Source organism: Simochromis diagramma, unplaced genomic scaffold (genome assembly GCF_900408965.1).
Source record: "Simochromis diagramma unplaced genomic scaffold, fSimDia1.1 OVJJ01000321.1, whole genome shotgun sequence".
NCBI lineage: Eukaryota > Metazoa > Chordata > Actinopteri > Cichliformes > Cichlidae > Simochromis > Simochromis diagramma.
This window is the reverse complement of record NW_024386772.1, coordinates 6,012,790-6,029,346: the sequence shown is the minus strand read 5'-3', so window position 1 is coordinate 6,029,346 and position 16,557 is coordinate 6,012,790. Positions and strand designations below refer to the sequence as shown.

At 40.5% G+C, this 16,557-nt stretch overlaps 2 protein-coding genes across 7 annotated transcripts in view; one reads left to right on the top strand and one right to left on the bottom strand.

Annotated features, from left to right (window-relative positions):
* Nucleotides 1–1,543: 1,543 nt before the first annotated feature.
* Nucleotides 1,544–14,070, bottom strand: rpl19 (ribosomal protein L19). 2 transcript variants are annotated; one of them, XM_040045096.1, is made up of 6 exons: nucleotides 14,065–14,070; nucleotides 4,071–4,177; nucleotides 3,091–3,213; nucleotides 2,843–2,963; nucleotides 2,498–2,608; nucleotides 1,544–1,736 (listed from the first exon to the last, which is right to left on the bottom strand). In XM_040045096.1, the coding sequence occupies exons 1-6, from the start codon at nucleotides 14,067–14,069 to the stop codon at nucleotides 1,613–1,615; spliced, it is 591 nt and encodes a 196-aa protein (XP_039901030.1). In that variant the 5' UTR covers nucleotide 14,070; the 3' UTR covers nucleotides 1,544–1,612. The 2 variants fall into 2 exon arrangements, with proteins under 2 accessions (XP_039901030.1, XP_039901023.1); XM_040045089.1 differs by lacking the exon at nucleotides 14,065–14,070 and adding an exon at nucleotides 4,560–4,621.
* The window catches only part of cacnb1 (calcium channel, voltage-dependent, beta 1 subunit), a 39,147-nt gene continuing 35,422 nt past the window's right edge, over nucleotides 12,833–16,557 (top strand). For 4 of the 5 annotated variants that reach the window (XM_040044990.1, XM_040044983.1, XM_040044978.1 and 1 more), the window contains exon 1: nucleotides 12,834–13,101. In XM_040044990.1, coding sequence (XP_039900924.1) covers nucleotides 13,012–13,101 — 90 coding nt within the window. In that variant the 5' untranslated portion in view covers nucleotides 12,834–13,011. Of the gene's footprint in view, nucleotides 13,102–16,557 lie in introns of all 5 variants that reach the window. The other variant, XM_040045004.1, reaches the window with a different exon arrangement.

Genomic DNA, 16,557 nt, shown 5'->3' with positions numbered 1-16,557 from the left:
TCAAGCAAACATGCTGCTTAAACATGTTCACCACTATGCTGTTTATTTTTATAACCCTGTATCCTTCCCACTCACGTATCACAGCAGTCTACTGAGTGCCTACTAAACACAGAGCTAAAGCAAATTTTTAGCTCTGTTTCTGAAATTAATTTCCGATTTCATTCGACCCTTTATACCCCCTTGTTTTTTTAAAAATGTCCCCTGGAGACAAGAGAATACAGATGCTTTCTTATTTTTTCATGTATTATCCACAATTCATGTGTAGGACTGTAGATCAGCCAGTAAATCAACAGTTTTGTTACTATTTTTACTTTGTGAACCAGGACAAAAAGCAGTACGTTGTCACTGCAGAGTTCATCTTTATAACCACATAAATTTATTAGAAAAAAAAAACAAAAACAGTGTGGGTCAGGGGGCCCAATGACCAAACGGTGGTTAAACAAAAGAAATGGTTTGTTCAAGCTTTTCTGTGATAATTAGGCAGTGCGGGTTTTAGGAAATGTATAAACTTTAAAAAATGTATTTTTATTACATAGAGTACTAAGTTATTCAGTCATGCAACTCAAAGAATGACTCAAGAGGTTTAGGAAAACAAGGCCATCCATCAACTTTCTGTGGTCTAACAGAGGCCCCGCACTCCCTCTTTCTAGTGTCCTCTGGTGAACTTGTCAAAACAGAATTACATGTGAGGCTCAATCACTTAAATGTTTATATGGTAAACCTTTTATCAGCAAGCAGTTCATTTTGCTTCTAATGTAAACTCCACCTATACTGTTTTATCACTGGTGTAACTCTGTTGCAGAGTAAATTAGGATTAAGGCCATATTGTTACAGCTTCGGGAGCCTATTATCACTTTGTGGAAGCTAGAGTAACTTAAATAATACAAGAACTTCTTTCATTGCCACTCTGGTAACTACTGATAGCAGTGGTTAACTTTGGGACCAGCAATGTTGTGCCACCCTGCTGGGTTTTGCTTTTTTTTTTTTTTTTTTTTTTTTTAAAATCAACAGATCCAACATATTTTTATATACACTGAACCAGCACTAAATTAAGTGGAGAAATGCTAAACATGAACTTTCAGCAAAAGAATGTAACCACTTGGCACACATACTTGATAACAGGTGTTAAGTATATGCGTTTGGTTTTTATTGCCTATTTATTGAATGTACGTGCACACAGACAGATGGATATTTGGTCGCATGTAATAAAACATGTCACAGTGTGTTAAGCCTTAAGGTTTTCTCAATTAAAAGATATTGCTAATGCATTAGTGCAGGGGTGGGCAATTCCAGGCCCCGAGAGCCAGTGTCCTGCAGGTTTTAGATCTCACCTTGGGTCAACACACCTGAATCGCAAGATTAGCTCGTTACCAGGCCTCTGGAGAACTTCAGGACATGTTGAGGAGCTAATTTAGCCATTTAAATCAGCTGTGTTGGTTCAAGGACACATCTAAAACCTGCAGGGACACCGGCCGTCGAGGCCTGGAGTTGCCCACCCCTGCATTAGTGTCATCATGATGGAAGTAAACACACAAGACTACTGTTGTGTTTATGTACACTTTTATTATCAGCACTTGACAGGTGGCAGTCAGGCAGGACATAAAAAGCCAGATTACTTCTTTGTCTCCTCCTCCTTGGACAAGTTCTTGATGATCTCCTCCTTCTTGGCCTGGAGACGCTCCTCTCGGCGCTTGCGGGCCTCTCTTGTCTTGGAACGACGAGCCTCGGCCTGATCGCTGCAGGACAAACGGGAGAGACACGCGTGTTCATACAGTGCATAATCACAGCCGCCACAGCTATTTTACCACAGATGTTTAACATCAGTGTGTTTTCTTTTTATTTGACCAAATCCTTAAAACTGACACACTAAAGACTGAAAACATCCTTTATGTAAGGGCGGAACAAAAACACTGATCTTTTAGTTCTTCCCTCACAACTGCTAAATTATATAAAGATGCAGGTATAGTCAACACAATCCACAGATCATTAGCATTGCTAACACCCAACAAACAAGACTCCTTCACAGTCGCTATGGAGTTTTTCGAACAAACCGATCTAGCGTAACCAACCCTCTGCACTTAAGCTGCACAGGCAGCAGAGCACTTTCTCTAACAGACTGATTCAGTTTTTTTGTCACAAGAACAGACACCGGAAATCTTTCAGACCTCAAGCAGTAACTCTCCACAGAGCACGTCTGTGTAGCAGATAAATCTCTGCTCTTGTCTGAAGAGCTTTATTTCAACCCTCCACGGCTACTTGTGCTTCTGTATTTATCGAGCCATTTTACTTCAGGTTTTGCCCTGCAGTTGATTTAGATTTTAATTTGCTGAGCTTATTCATTTCTATTTTAGCTTTTCTTTTGACTTTACTGAAATGTTTTGTTTCGTCTTTCTAGACTTCTCGTGGTCAGGGCACATGTTTTAACCTGGGCTTTCAAAACAATCCAGATGCCACAAATAGACGTCACTGTGCCAATTAAAGATGTAAAAATACTTACGCCAGGAGCTTCTTGCGGGCCTTGTCTGCCTTCAGCTTGTGAATGTGCTCCATAAGGATGCGCTTGTTCTTGAACACATTACCCTTAGCCCTCAGGTAGAGGCTGTGGTACCTGAAACGGATCATGTGGAAAATAAATGAAGGGCATCACAATTAAATAAAACAAAAAACAAGAACAACGCCCACCCACACAAAGTGAGGGAAAAGGATTTAAAAGCAAATTCTTTAGCCCAAGAATAATTCTATAAATACCAGCACATTTCACTGAGCTGACTTTATTAACTAAAAATCAACTAGATTTCAGAGAGTGTCCAGAGAGTCTTTATTTAACCACTGCAGAACCTACATGTGCCTGTCAATCTTCTTGGACTCCCTGTAGCGACGCAGCAGACGACGCAAGATCCTCATGCGGCGCATCCAGGTCAGCTTCTCGGGCATACGAGCGTTGGCAGTACCCTTTCTCTTACCTGGACACGCAATAAAGACACATCAAGTACCGATGATAACGCAAACAAAATTTTAATTAGCTTTGTCGTTCAATATCATCTTAAAAATGTAATCACTTTCTGCTTTGCTTTGCAAGTTTTAACCTACCGTAGCCTGTGTGTCTTCCCTTGCGACGCGCCAGTGTGTTCTTGCGGCAGCGGGCCCTGGAGTGGACCGTAACAGGTTTGCGGATGATAAGACCATCCTTTACCAGTTTACGGATCTGCTGGCCTGAAAATGGAAGAAAATAAAATGAGACGATGGGATGCAATGAATACCACCTTTGTGGTTTCTACCTATCAAAGCAGTGCTGAGTATGATCCTCGGATATCCACAATTCATTCACCAAGTACAGAAGAGTGTTAACTAATATTAAAAATTTCCACCCCCAAAAAAACCAAACTAGAAAGTAGAACTGCTCCAGAGCGCTTATGCTGCAGTTAAATACTAGATTATGTACATCACTTCATACTCACGTCACTGACTCATATTGGTTTAATATTGCTCCAGTAAAGCAAAAAAAGATCATAATTGTTTTGGTCAACACTGTAATGAATTACTTAACAAGCATTAACCTAACAAACTATTAAATTATTGAAATTTAAAAAAATGAAACCAAGATTAAAATCCCACCGTTCTCTCAGCATCAGTATTAAGAGTACACACTGTCTAATTTCTGCAGTACATGAAACAGCAGTATGACCTAAAGAGACTGATGTATAGTTGAAACACTAGTTTTTTAAAATTAATATTAGTGAAGTGTATATACAAATATTTAGCAGCTCCACCTAAATCCCTTCAGATGGGCGTCTGACATAAAAACTGCCAAATCAAACTGAGGAGGCCTGCTGCGTTAGTTTCCAGTGTTGATACACATTAACACTGGAGTTCACCTGTAAGATTGTGATGTTATAAATTCGCTGTGCATCGAGTATGCAGGGAACTTAATTTATTTAGCTGAGCTGATCCTCTGGCTCAGTTTTGGTCACACACGTGTAGATAACTTTGCATGAGCCGGTGAACTTTTAAACTGAGCCGCTAACAAGGCTTAAAGGACAAACTACAAAACTACTTTTTGTTCTGCTTACGGGAGTTGGCGTTGGCGATCTCGTTGGTCTCATTGGGGTCCAGCCAGACCTTCTTCTTGCCGCAGCGTAGTACGCTGGAGGCCAGCCTCTTCTGGAGCCTGAGCATGCTGCGGGAGGCACAAACAACCACCGGTCAGAATTACAGCTGAGATTAGACCCCCAAAATTTGTTCCTGTAGTCTTAAAAGCAGAATGTCTTTTTAAGGCTGTAAAAGTGTTGTTAACACACCAAAGAATTACGAGAGGATTAGTTAAAAGCTAGCTGTACGGCTAACTACCAGCCGGGCTGACAACATGGCCTCTCCGTCTGCTACATCGTGTTACACAAAGCACCGTAAAAACATGCCATGCTAACTTTGGACAGATCTATAAACTTTATATATTGATAAAAAGGGACTTTGCGTGTCTTAATAAAATGGTACGATACTGAAAACTGCGCATTTTAACGCTTAAATTTTGACTTTTACTATGGAATCGCCTCGGCTCCTACCTCATGGCTGCTACTTCAGTAGGAAAAGGAAGGCTTCAGAGACGGACCGGAAGCTACCATTTCTGAGGAGAGTCCATCTCTGATCTGTGAAACAGCTCGATGTCGACCCATACAATAATGGACATTATTATCACTTTAATTTTTACATAATGTTACTATATATCCAAATTGGAGCAATAAATACATAGGAAAGTGACAGAGAGAAAGGAAGTCTTTATCGCATTTTAAAAGTTTATATCGGTGACATCCCCTTTTGCCAAATAATGGCACTGCCCAGCATTGCTGCACTGCATTATGGGTGGAGAGGTAATTGGGTGTTTTCTGACGTTACACCACATGATAGCGGTGTTGAGACACAAAAACTCGAACAAACCATGAACGTTAAAAAAAAAAATTTAAATACATTTTTCTATTCTTAGTTTCACTTTGAATCCTAAAGGTTTGTTTTTCCTTTAAAAAAAATTACAGGACAGCCCCCTTTTATCATCCTGCAAGTGGCGTTGCGTTCGAGTCAATGAAAGGACAACGTAACTAAAATGACAATGACATTTTTTTTAATATTAAAAAATTAGTATGCCATATAGTAGTATATCATGAAGTCATTAAACGTCTGGAATATTGATCTGGTCATATTAGCAGTTGTTAATCAGTTTCAGCTGCTTTGGTGATAATCAAACCAACAACAGGTGCACTAGACGAGAAGCAATGAGACATAACCCCTGAACAGGAATGGTGTTACAGGTCACTGACAATTTTTCACTCCTCATCTTATCTTTTGACTCTTTTTTCAGTAATCTCGCATTTGACTAGGGTCAGTGTTAAGACAAAGGCAAAACCTGGACCATACCGAAGTGGCACAGGTATGGTCAAGGTTTTGACGTCAAGTCCTCAGGCCACCATCATGAGGAGTATTTGTGATTGCTTAGGCAGAGACATTAACACCAGTGGCCTGCTGAAGATCATTTTGGTTCATTCAGATGGTTTGAGGACCTTCTTCAGTTCTGTCTAGCTCTTCAGAGAGCTATGTTGGGAGAGACTGCAAACCTTCTGGCAATGGCATCCTCTAATGAGCCCTGTGCCTCTCACATATCAGAGTAGGTTCACACTGAGCACACGTGATAGATCTGGAAGTGTCTGGAGAAGCTGTGGAGAACGTTATGCTGCCTGTTACATCATTCTTCATGACTGGTTTGGTGGTGGTCAGTGATGTTGTGGAGAGACATATCCATAGAAGAACACACAGTGCTGGTGCAGTAGGTCCTGGGTTCCTCTTGGCGCATAACAACACCCAACCACGTGGAAACAGTATGCACTCTCACCTGACTTAAATCCAGTTGAACACATCTGGGTCATTATCTTTCTGTCCATCTAAAACCACCAAGTTGCACTCAGACAGTCCAAGATCTCAGTGATGGCTTGGTTCAGATATGGGAGAATATCCAACCAGAATGCATCCTTCATTTATTAGTTTAGCTTTTCTCACAACATTGTCAGGCATGCACACAAACACATAGGAACCATACAAACTACTGAGTACCATTTTGAGTTGCTGCAATAAAATTTTGACAAAACAAACTAGCCTGAGGTATCACTGTTCACTTTTATTTTTTATTTTTTATTGGTTATCTTTGAATTTAGCCCTCTGTAGGTTGATCATTTTCACTGACATCAAACAATGTGGTCTCCTTTCGTTCCATAACCAGTGTAGAAAAATAATTGCTATTTCCAACAAAAAGAAATTGCAAGGAGAAACGTTTCCCATAATATTGCACAAAATATAATTATCTTCACACTGTCTGAACTGTGAGTGATGTAGTGTGAAATTCACCATGTAAAGGTGTAAAAGCCGCTGAGTAAATAATTAACCTGCTGAGTAAAATAGCAAAAGTGTGATTGAGAACCAGGAGTGTCAAGAATGACAAATAAAGATCATTTTCAGCTACTCGAAAACATATAGTTTGAGCTTTGTTATTCTACTAGAAGCAGTCTTTGGAAGATTGGTACACTGTGCTCATAAAGGGATGAACATGGTCAGCAACAATACTCAAGTAGGGTGGTATTTGAATAATGTCTGATGGGCACAAAATGTGCCACAAAGTATCCCCCATACCATCACATCACCGCCAGCAACCTGAACCACTGATATACAGGATGGGCCATTTATATGGATACAGCGTAATAAAATAGGAATGGTTGGTGATATGATATTAAAGTCCTGTTTGTGGCACATTAGTATATGTGAGGGGGCAAACTCCTCAAGATGGGTGGTGACCATGGTGGCCATTTAGAAGTCGGCCATCTTGGATACAACTTTGTTTTTTCAATAGGAAGAGGATCATGTGACACATCAAACTTATTGGTAATGTCACAAGAAAAACAATGGTGTGCTTGGTTTCAACGTAACTTTATTCTTTCATGAGCTATTTACAAGTTTCTCTTTGTTCACAGCCATTGACATGTCGAAGAGGTTAACACGTGAGGAGCGGATCGAAATTGTGTTGATATCTGGTGAACGCAGTAACCGGGTCATTGCAGCAGATTTCAATGCAAGACACCCTGCGAGACCACCCATCTCCCATGCTACAGTTAGCAAACTGCTTGCTAATATTCGTCCAAAATGCAGCTGCTCGCCTTCTTACCAGAACCCATAAGCTGAAGCATATCTCCCCTGTTCTGGCCTCCCTTCACTGGCTTCCTTTGTGTCTTTAAGCATTTATTGTATGTTTTTAAACCCCTTAACGGATTAATATTACCTTGCTGATCTTTTAACACTTATATATCAACTTATATATGAGTGTCTTCTTTAAAAATAAAGTTGGTTAGTGAGTGGGATTCTTGTGAATAGACTTACAAAAAATAGCCATCTGATACATTACCATTTGACCGGCCACTTAGTAAGAATGCTGTTATAGTATCCTCTGCTTTTCATCCACACCAGGAGCAGCAGCCCATCACTATGGCAACACTGCAAACCTGTTGTGTGGGTGAATGAGGACCACTTGTGTGACTTCTTCACCTCAGGTAATACGAGTGAAAATCACCATCTGAGGGGGAAGTTCAGCACAAAGTACTAGATCATCAACTCTCCTCCTCACTGCAGAGGAATGTGTCATCCAGCAAGAGAGAAAACAATCTATAAACTCCATGAACTTTGTGTTGGGCCACTGTCTGCCCAGGAAGAGAAGCAATATAGCTCATCTGAACTGCCATGGCTTTTCGAGGCCTCAGTGCGTAGTCTCTGTTGTCCTCTGGTGCAAATAACACCCCAGTTTGAGTTACGTTTTTGCTTTGCAGGGGAAACAAAAATGCCTTCCCTTAACAAATATCGAACAAAAGGCTGCTCATTTGCAATGCAATCTTGCATCTAATTAGCATTATCGGAACCTAATGCTTCAAACAAATTATAATAATGCTAATCTTGATTCTATCTAATAATTCAGTAAATGTGTATAGATGTACAATGAGCATCTCTCATTTCTTCTGAATCCACAGCTTAGAATAAATAAGTGTTTCCATAGCATTTGTTCACTCACTCCTGACCAAGACACATTTTCAAATTTAAATCAGCCCTGCACTCTTGCTTCCCTCAAGATTTGAATCCCTGCCATTAAGAGGTGCAATTAATTGGCTGTTGTTATACTGTAACATTTAATGGGTCAAAAAGTATTGATTTGTCTTCTGTAGTATCAACATCACTGAAAGTCTCTCTTCACTGAGCCAGTAAGGAATCTACTGAATCCTCCTATGAGCACCGGGATGCTACAGTGAGTGATATTTTTAATGTTGAAATCATCAGGATGTCAATCATAGTGAGTTTGAACTCCTATTTGTGAGATTTCATTCATATTGTTTATGAAATCATCACTCACATAAAAGGACACAAAAACACAGCAGGCAGAAACCAAAGAGCCGAGAAAATCACCATGTACTGAATTAAAATGTCATGGCTGCACATTTATTATAGTGTTGATCCTTGTGGAAAAGTAAATGGATACTAGAGCTGACTACCTTGAGCTACCTTGGGTAGCAGTAGAGAGATTAAAAAAAAAAACACGAGAGGCTAGATAGAAAGTCCTGTTCTCCTGCTGCACATTATGTTCTTCTTGAAGGAGGATGTCAGCCAGTCGCTGCAGGAGAGTTAAAGGGACTGTTCAGAGACATGACTACCATAATTTCAGTAAATATGTAAAATATGATAAAATATGAATATAAGTAAAATATGATCCGTTTTTGCTCCTTCCTCCTATGCTAAACTGAGCTCAGCGGAAGTATGACCTGCAGCCGCAGAGGACGATCTTGTGAGTGGGCATCAACTCGAATCAGGACGTCACACTGATTTCCCCCCAGAAGGGCTTTATCAAAGACTGCTGCAGGTGTGGGGTTCATTTTCCTTTATGACTGGTTGATACGAGAGGAGGAGGTGGATGAATCATCCCTTTGTTTATTCAGATTTACACGGATATCATCAATGCTCTGTGAACTCAGTGTTTATTACACTTCCGTGACTGTCGTCATCTAAAACTCATCAACACCCAAACCTAACGATAATTTTGGGAACCGGCTGCTCATTTCGATTTCAGCCATGCACTTGAGGTGGGAATAATTCGCTATAACAGTTGGCCGTATAAACATCTGAAAATGCCACACTGAATAATATGCAGGAATCAAATACCAAATGGGCCCTCAGAGACTTGCGCTTGCACTTGACGTTTTACAGCCTTTTAAGGTGTTTCAGCTCCTTTTTTAGGGGACACTCTTTGACTTTACAATCTCCATGAAGTATCACAGAAATGTGGAAGTTTGCATCAATAGATGTGAGTTAAAGCTGCATGATGAGCTTCAGCGAACAGCTAAAAAAGCTGAAAAACAGATGCATCAGACAGCATGAAAAAAACATTTTGAGATTAAACTTTTCTAAAGATCTTGAATAGTATAAATATATTTTTTGGTCAGATTCAGTATACAAGACCTTTATTGTCAGTGTGGAAGCAACGTCACATAATGTATAGGAACAGAAGTGTTGGACCACACCACTTAATCTTTCAATTAAAGCAAAGCAAAGTGGATATTTTTAGGAGCCAAAGCAACTCAGACACAAAGTGGGAGATCAAATAAAGTTAGTGGGTCCCTAACTAGTGTGCAAAAGTGGCCAACCATCTGCTGACAGAGTTCTAAATGTCCTCTGTCTTTAACATCAGCAGAAAAACTGTGCACCAGGTGCTTCATGGCATGGGTGTCCATGGCTAAGTAGCTTCTGGTGCACAGTTTTTGTCATACACCGGTAAAATTGAACATAAGAATATTGCACATCAGGACTGTACATGAAGTACAGTTCAGTGGTGTTGCAGCTGTTGTGAAGAATTTGAGTTTCAATCTGTTTGTGGATGCTTTTATAGCACTAAAGCACCCGCCTGCTGCAAGGAACTTGAACAAATGGTGTCCAGCATGTGTCTTTGTGAAGTTGCTCAGCACTCTTCAAGCAGTGAGTGATGCAGAGATGTTCCAGAGATGGCTGGCAACAATGTTTTGTGCTGTTTTCAAAACACACTGGAGTGGCTTTTTGTCAGCTTTGGTGCTGCTACCTTACCAGGCTGTCATGCAGCTTGTGAGCGCAGTCTGTAAAATTTGGCAAGCCATTATAGGGGGGAGTTGGCTCTCTTTGACTTTTTTAATAAATAAAGGTGTCATCATCCCAGGAAAGGTGCTCAGTGATGTGAACCCCCAGAAACCAGAAGCTGAGGGCTCTTTTCATGGTCTCTGTATTGATGTATAGATGTATAGAGGTGTCTGTGGTTTTCTTTGTAGTCCTTGTTTGGTGGCATATTTGGTGTGATCATGTCCATGATTTCCTCAGTAAATGCATGCTAATAATTCTTTATTACTGAGGTGGGAGTACTGTACAATAACGTTGGTTTTTTTTGTTTTTTGTTTTTTAATATATCAAAAATACTAGCGGACAAGAGAGTAGCAGAGGAGGAATATTCCAGCATTGAGAGCACATTGCCAAAAAAAGAATTTCTAAAAAAGAAGAAACTAAGAACTGTGACCTGATGCCTGAGTCGAGTTCAGCAGAACACTTTCGCAGCATTTTAAAGAGAAAGACAAACCAACCAAACCCTTTAGCAAAGAGGGTTTAAAAAATTGTTTGAACAGCGGAACAGCAACAGGTCTTCATAGATCTGTACTGTCCTGCATGTCAAAGACAATTTAATCTGTCATTGAAAGCAAAGGCAGAACAGGATGCAAATTAATGAAATAAATAAAAGATTTAAGTAATTAAAGTTGTACTGTTACACTGAGTTCCTACTGTGGAGCCTGCACTTATTACAGTAAATGCAGTTAAATCAAATCAAATCATGAGACTGCAAAAGTTTCCCCTCAACTCATGTGTCATGCTTCTGTTACTGGCTTCCATCTAATGTCTGTCCAACAGATACATTTAATATCGGGGCCTTAGGCTAAATAATGCCATCAAAAAGTCAAATCTGAGCAATTGAAAGGTGGCAAAAACTTTGCTTTCACTTTCGGTCTAAAACAATGTGCCTTAATAAAACAGGTGCATGCTACCTGCTCAGCATCAAATGACAAATCGGGAAATAGCTAGCTGAAGAGGTGGTTAAGGCATGGATGTTTTTAAGTTAGAGGACAACAAAGATAAAAGGTATTGTTTACTGGATGTGTACTCATGGGATGGTTTGCCTATGCATCTGCCCACAAGTGATGATTTGCATTTAGCTGTCCACTCGTTTATGTCTTTTCTGTTGTTGTTCCAACTCCAAGAGACCAAAATTATGTTTAGTTTGGTGATTTTGAAAGCTTTAAGTTAATCATTTATAACTTTTTTTTACTAGATACATTAAAACTGTGAGATGATAGTGATTCGTTTTTTAAAAAATATTTCTGTATTTAGCTAGGTAACGCTAAATTTGGGCCCCGGCTCCCTCCTAGCAAATCAGACAGTCTTACCTGCTTCTGGGTCAGCATTATAGCTCAAAGTTTATTTATTTTATTTTATTTATTTATTTTACCCAAGGCCACATCAACATCATTCTCCTCTTCTTCAAATCATAGAGACGTAAGGCATTGAGCCTCCCTGCTGCTTCAACAAACTAGCTGTCAAATTGAACTATTCTCACCCCCCATTACAGCCCCGCAGGACCTTTGATTCCTGGATCCCGGTGCGGGGACCAGTGGCTCAGCTTGACAGCCTATCCACACCCACAGCATCCATCGCTGCGGCTCGCTTCTCTCCATCAATCGATAAATGAGGGTGGGGTCTGTTCAGTGGGGCGTGGATCTCGGCTTCCAGCTGGAGTCTGTTGAGTTGAGCGCACACAAGGAAAAGAATTGACGTCAAGACAGAAAGAGAAACACAGAAACCCGAGAGTATTTAGAAGATCCTGCCTTCAAAATAAAAGCCTGCCTGCGCTAGGTCGACTGATTTTGTAGCCATTAGTTTCTACTGTTACATCTTTCACAAATATAAATTTAACAAAACTGGTACCATGTATTAGTTTTAGCACAAGTGTTTTGCATTGTTTACACAGTGCAAACAGTGAAAAAAAAACATATTGTACATAACCTTGATGTTGATAGGCAGGTTGTTTCAACTCTCAGGGAACAGTTCATCTGTTTCAGGACTCATTGTTCTTTTTTTCAGCTGAGTGTAATTCCTTATGGCCAGCGTTGGGGTTATTATTCCAAAAATGTGACATATTACATGTTAATTACATACTTTTAAAAAGAAAAAGCCCAAGTAACACACTACGCCGACACGGCTTATGACTGGTTGTATGTTTGGGCCTATTGTCCTACTGCAGAGTAACACTTTGCATTACCGATGCCTTTGAGCATTTTGCTAACCCTGAAAGCGCATAAGGACCACAGGGGTCAAAGTTCATAGGTCGTGCTGGATCAGATGTCCCCAAAGCATCCCTTAGTTGCTCTGCTGTGTGTTCAGGCTGTTGGTGGGCTCTTTGCAAAAGCGGGTTCTGCCAGAGGTCTCTTACTGTGAAAAGGGAGTTCTGTCTCCCCATCACTGCCAAATTTATTTCTCTCTAATATTCTACAACCTTTACCTTCTTATACATAACAAACGTAGTTTTGAACATGTGCTATGCGGAATAAACATCGAAAACTTTCAAACAGGTAAAAATAACAAAACTTGTAGTGATGCTTCTTTCCTATTCAAAGAATTTTGTTTTGAAAGCAGGATAACCGGATGTACCCGTGCGTCACACCCATAACTTGACTCTTGTGTAAAAGCCTGGTGCGACAGTGTGTAACGCTATAGGCTGGAAGGAGGCAGCTGTTGCCATTATATTATCAACCAGCTTAGACGCATCAGCGGCTTCATTCTCTCCGAAGAAAAAAAAAAAAGATGAGTCGATCGACACCATCGTAAACACACGAAACTAGAAACTAAAAATAGATTTTTAAAAAGTTAAATCAAATGGTACAGAAAAGTAGTATGTCCAGGACGCCTTCGACCTCAACCCAGGAGATCCAAATGGACATGTTCGACCATCACCCACACACACAGGTAAGACCAAGACACGGGAAGAGGGTAAAGCTTAAATATTATGGGAGTATTATGTTAAAAATCCCACGTCTACTATTTTGAATTCATACTCTATATGATGCTGGTGAACATTAAAGCTGCTGCACTTCTGAAGATTAACAGGTTGTTCTCCAATTAAGTCGATAAATTTGCCGAGACGCTCGTGTACGTTGCACGGATGAATTTAGTCAAATTAATGATTTTAAGAAGAAGTGAAATGGATGAAATATTCTAGTTTTTCCTCACTACGGATTTTGATTTATAGCTACATCCTTGTTCTGTGTTTAATTTTTTCTGGCGTTAATAAGTCTGTGCTATGTAACTGTGATGTGACGCTTGTTTATATGCCGTCTGACCAGAGGGTTCCCAGGAAAACCACGCCTTTGTTTAATTGATGTCTAATTATCGAGTAACATGTTGAATTGACCAGCTTCTTCTTTTTTGCGGGGGGGGGGGGGATTTAATAATTTCCATAAATGAAAGAGCGACTTGAGTTTTTCATAGGTGGAGTTGGTTTATGTTGTTGACATTTTTCCCATTTTGTAACCCCTCCTCCCAAAATACCAACAAATAAACAAACAAACATAAAATAAAATAATAATAACTCATTGATAGCTTTTATCTCCCCATGATGTCACCTGTTTTACAGCCACAAATACAGAGTGGCTTAGGAAGTGACATGGCGTTGTGGGCATGTTTAGACATAAATGGATGACAAAAAAAAGAAAAAAAAGATGAGAATATCTAGAACAAACACACCCACGCCGGGCTCAGTCATTATCTCTCTGGAGAAGGGGAAAAAAACAGAACACCTCACCATCACAGACAACCAGCGCTTCAAACCCTGCCAAGTCCCGCTCTCTCCTCTTTACTCCCACTTCTCCCCCTCAGCTCTCCATCCACTTTGAATGTGCCACTATGCCCATCCTGCTCTCGCCTTCTCACCTCATGTGAGATGTCTGTTTTTAGAAATCAGATCTTTATCTGCTGAGAGGCTGTGGTGAGAAGCAGATGGGCACGGCCCTTGTGCCAGGCAGATTAGATGTAAAGTTCATGTTGACCTGCAGTGGGCTACGCTGTTATATGCACTTGTGTTTCTGCTGTAGAGAGAGAAGAAGAAGAAAAAAAGACACATTTCTAATATCCTGCAGGAAATGGCCAGAGTTCTCTCACCAGCAAGTTCTTTAACACGGAAGAAGAAATGAACTGTGTGCCGAGAAATTATCCAGTTTCGGAGCCTGAGGGCAGCTTAGATTAAAGATTGTGTCTGCTGACCGCTGTCACATTGCAGATCAGTTGGGCTCTCTGAGCACAATATTGTATAGAAGGTTCTGGTTAAAAGAATGAAATATGTTTGTGATACCTTTCAGTGTTCCACCCTCCACCCCTTATACTCCCTGCCTTCCTGCTTTCATAAACAGCACCCTCCTTAATTATACACTTAATCTGGGAGGATGTTTACCAGCAGGAAGCTTCCCATCCCACTTCCTTTGGCATTTCTCTGCTCTTTGGTGACAGGAATCAGCTCCATCATGGCTCCAATCATGCAAACATGCATGCTAATGCATGTATGCACCTGATATCACACACGCTGTGAGATGTGATAAAATTTACCAGCTTAATTGCTGACAAATTTAGTGGCACAGGAGCTTCTCCAGCATAGCAAACAGTGGGATCGGGCTGTGAGGCTACTTTTGGGTTCAATATTAACTTTATTGTCCCCAATGAGAAATTGATTTGTGGCATGTCCACTCATCAAACAATACAGATATTTTATTATTAAAAAAAAAGAAGCTGGACCTGAGTCCTCCCTAGAATCTTATCAGTCTGGTCCTATTGAAAGGCAGATCCATACAAACCAATGGTAAATGGCCTGTATTTATATAGCGCTTTACATATCCAGTCATCCACCCGTTCACACACTGGTGATGGCAGCTACATTGTAGCCACAGCCACCCTGGGGCGCACTGACAGAGGCGAGGCTGCCGGACACTGGCGCCACCGGGCCCTCTGACCACCACCAGTAGGCAACGGGTGAAGTGTCTTGCCCAAGGACACAACCACCGAGACTGCCCAAGCCGGGGCTCGAACCGGCAACCTTCCGATTACAAGGCAAACTCCCAACTCTTGAGCCACGATCACCCCAATGATACAAAACATTAGAACAGATTCTATAAAACCTTTATTTTAAAAAAGGGTCAACACTTCAGGTGAAACATTAAAAAAAGTTCAGCCGTTGTTGGACTTTTTTTTGTGTGTGTTGTAGCAGCAAAATGTGACTCAAAGGACAGAACATTACCAAGAAAAACAGATAAACATGACAGTATATTTGCACACAGGTCAAGAACCATGGATTTTGTCTTGTATCGCTAGGAAAACGAAGAGTGTTTAGCTTGTTTCAGCGAGTACACGGCTGCTGTTATAAGAAAGATGTGAAACTGAGACTATCCAACCAAATTATCTTACTACTGCCTGGATATCAAAACACAATCACCTCTTAATGTTAGATGATAACTCACACAAAATCAATAGGATTAATTAAATTACACATTATACATTTGAGTTGATTGGCGGTTATTTATACTGGATGCATATGTTTGAAATGCTGTCTGCAATATAGTTCTTCATGACCCTGATGAGGGCCGCAACCTGACATGGTAAGGTATTAAAGTTGTTCCTCATCATACAATTATTGCTGGCGCTTCAGCGTCTTTAGGCGATGAGCCTTCTCCATGCACCTTGGAAGTAGGTGAAGTTGTGCCAGAAATTAACTTTGTGTTTTCACTATGTGGGATTTGCCAGTTGGACGCTCTAAGACTAACAGCCAAGCAAAAGGGGGATGTGAGCAGCACCAAGATTAAATGTTATCAGCTGATGCACAGAAACTGCAGGCTGCAGAGATGTAACAGAGCAGGAGCAAGACCCATGCATGGAACAGAGGGGGCATTAATGAAAATACCGACAAAGTCAGATAAACCGTGAAAAGGATGAGCTGATGGGAACGTGGGTTGCAAAGCGGCTTACAGAAAACAGCAACTGTAGGCAGAGTGAAGCACCCCGAATAGCACATCATGTATGCCTTTTACTGATGTGGACTGACATTGTGATTGTGAATATTCTTATAAGTTAAATATCCGAATACAAACCAACATCTGTTTGATATTTTTGCGTGACAAAATATTTTCATGAACGCACACAGCACATCTTCAGAGAAGTCATGATTCTTGGATTCTTTCAGTCAGTGTAGGTGGACAGATTTGCCAGCAGTGATGTCATCCTCTATTTTTAAATCTGAGCAGCACAAAGTACAGCTGCCCATCCACATCATTGACAATATATTGTATCAACACTTCATATTTCATTTCAATATTAAAACCCACTACCCATGTTAGCCGAACATTGAAACACAGTAATTGTTGTGGGTTCATCAGAGGTTGT

Bases quoted from the DNA above. Each gene is read 5' to 3' on its own strand.
- rpl19 (XM_040045096.1), bottom strand. The intron at 2,609-2,842 runs GTAGGTTCTGCA...GATCCGTTTCAG, and splicing joins AAGAAGATTGACAGGCACAT to GTACCACAGCCTCTACCTGA. The intron at 1,737-2,497 runs GTAAGTATTTTT...TTTGTCCTGCAG, and splicing joins GCCCGCAAGAAGCTCCTGGC to CGATCAGGCCGAGGCTCGTC.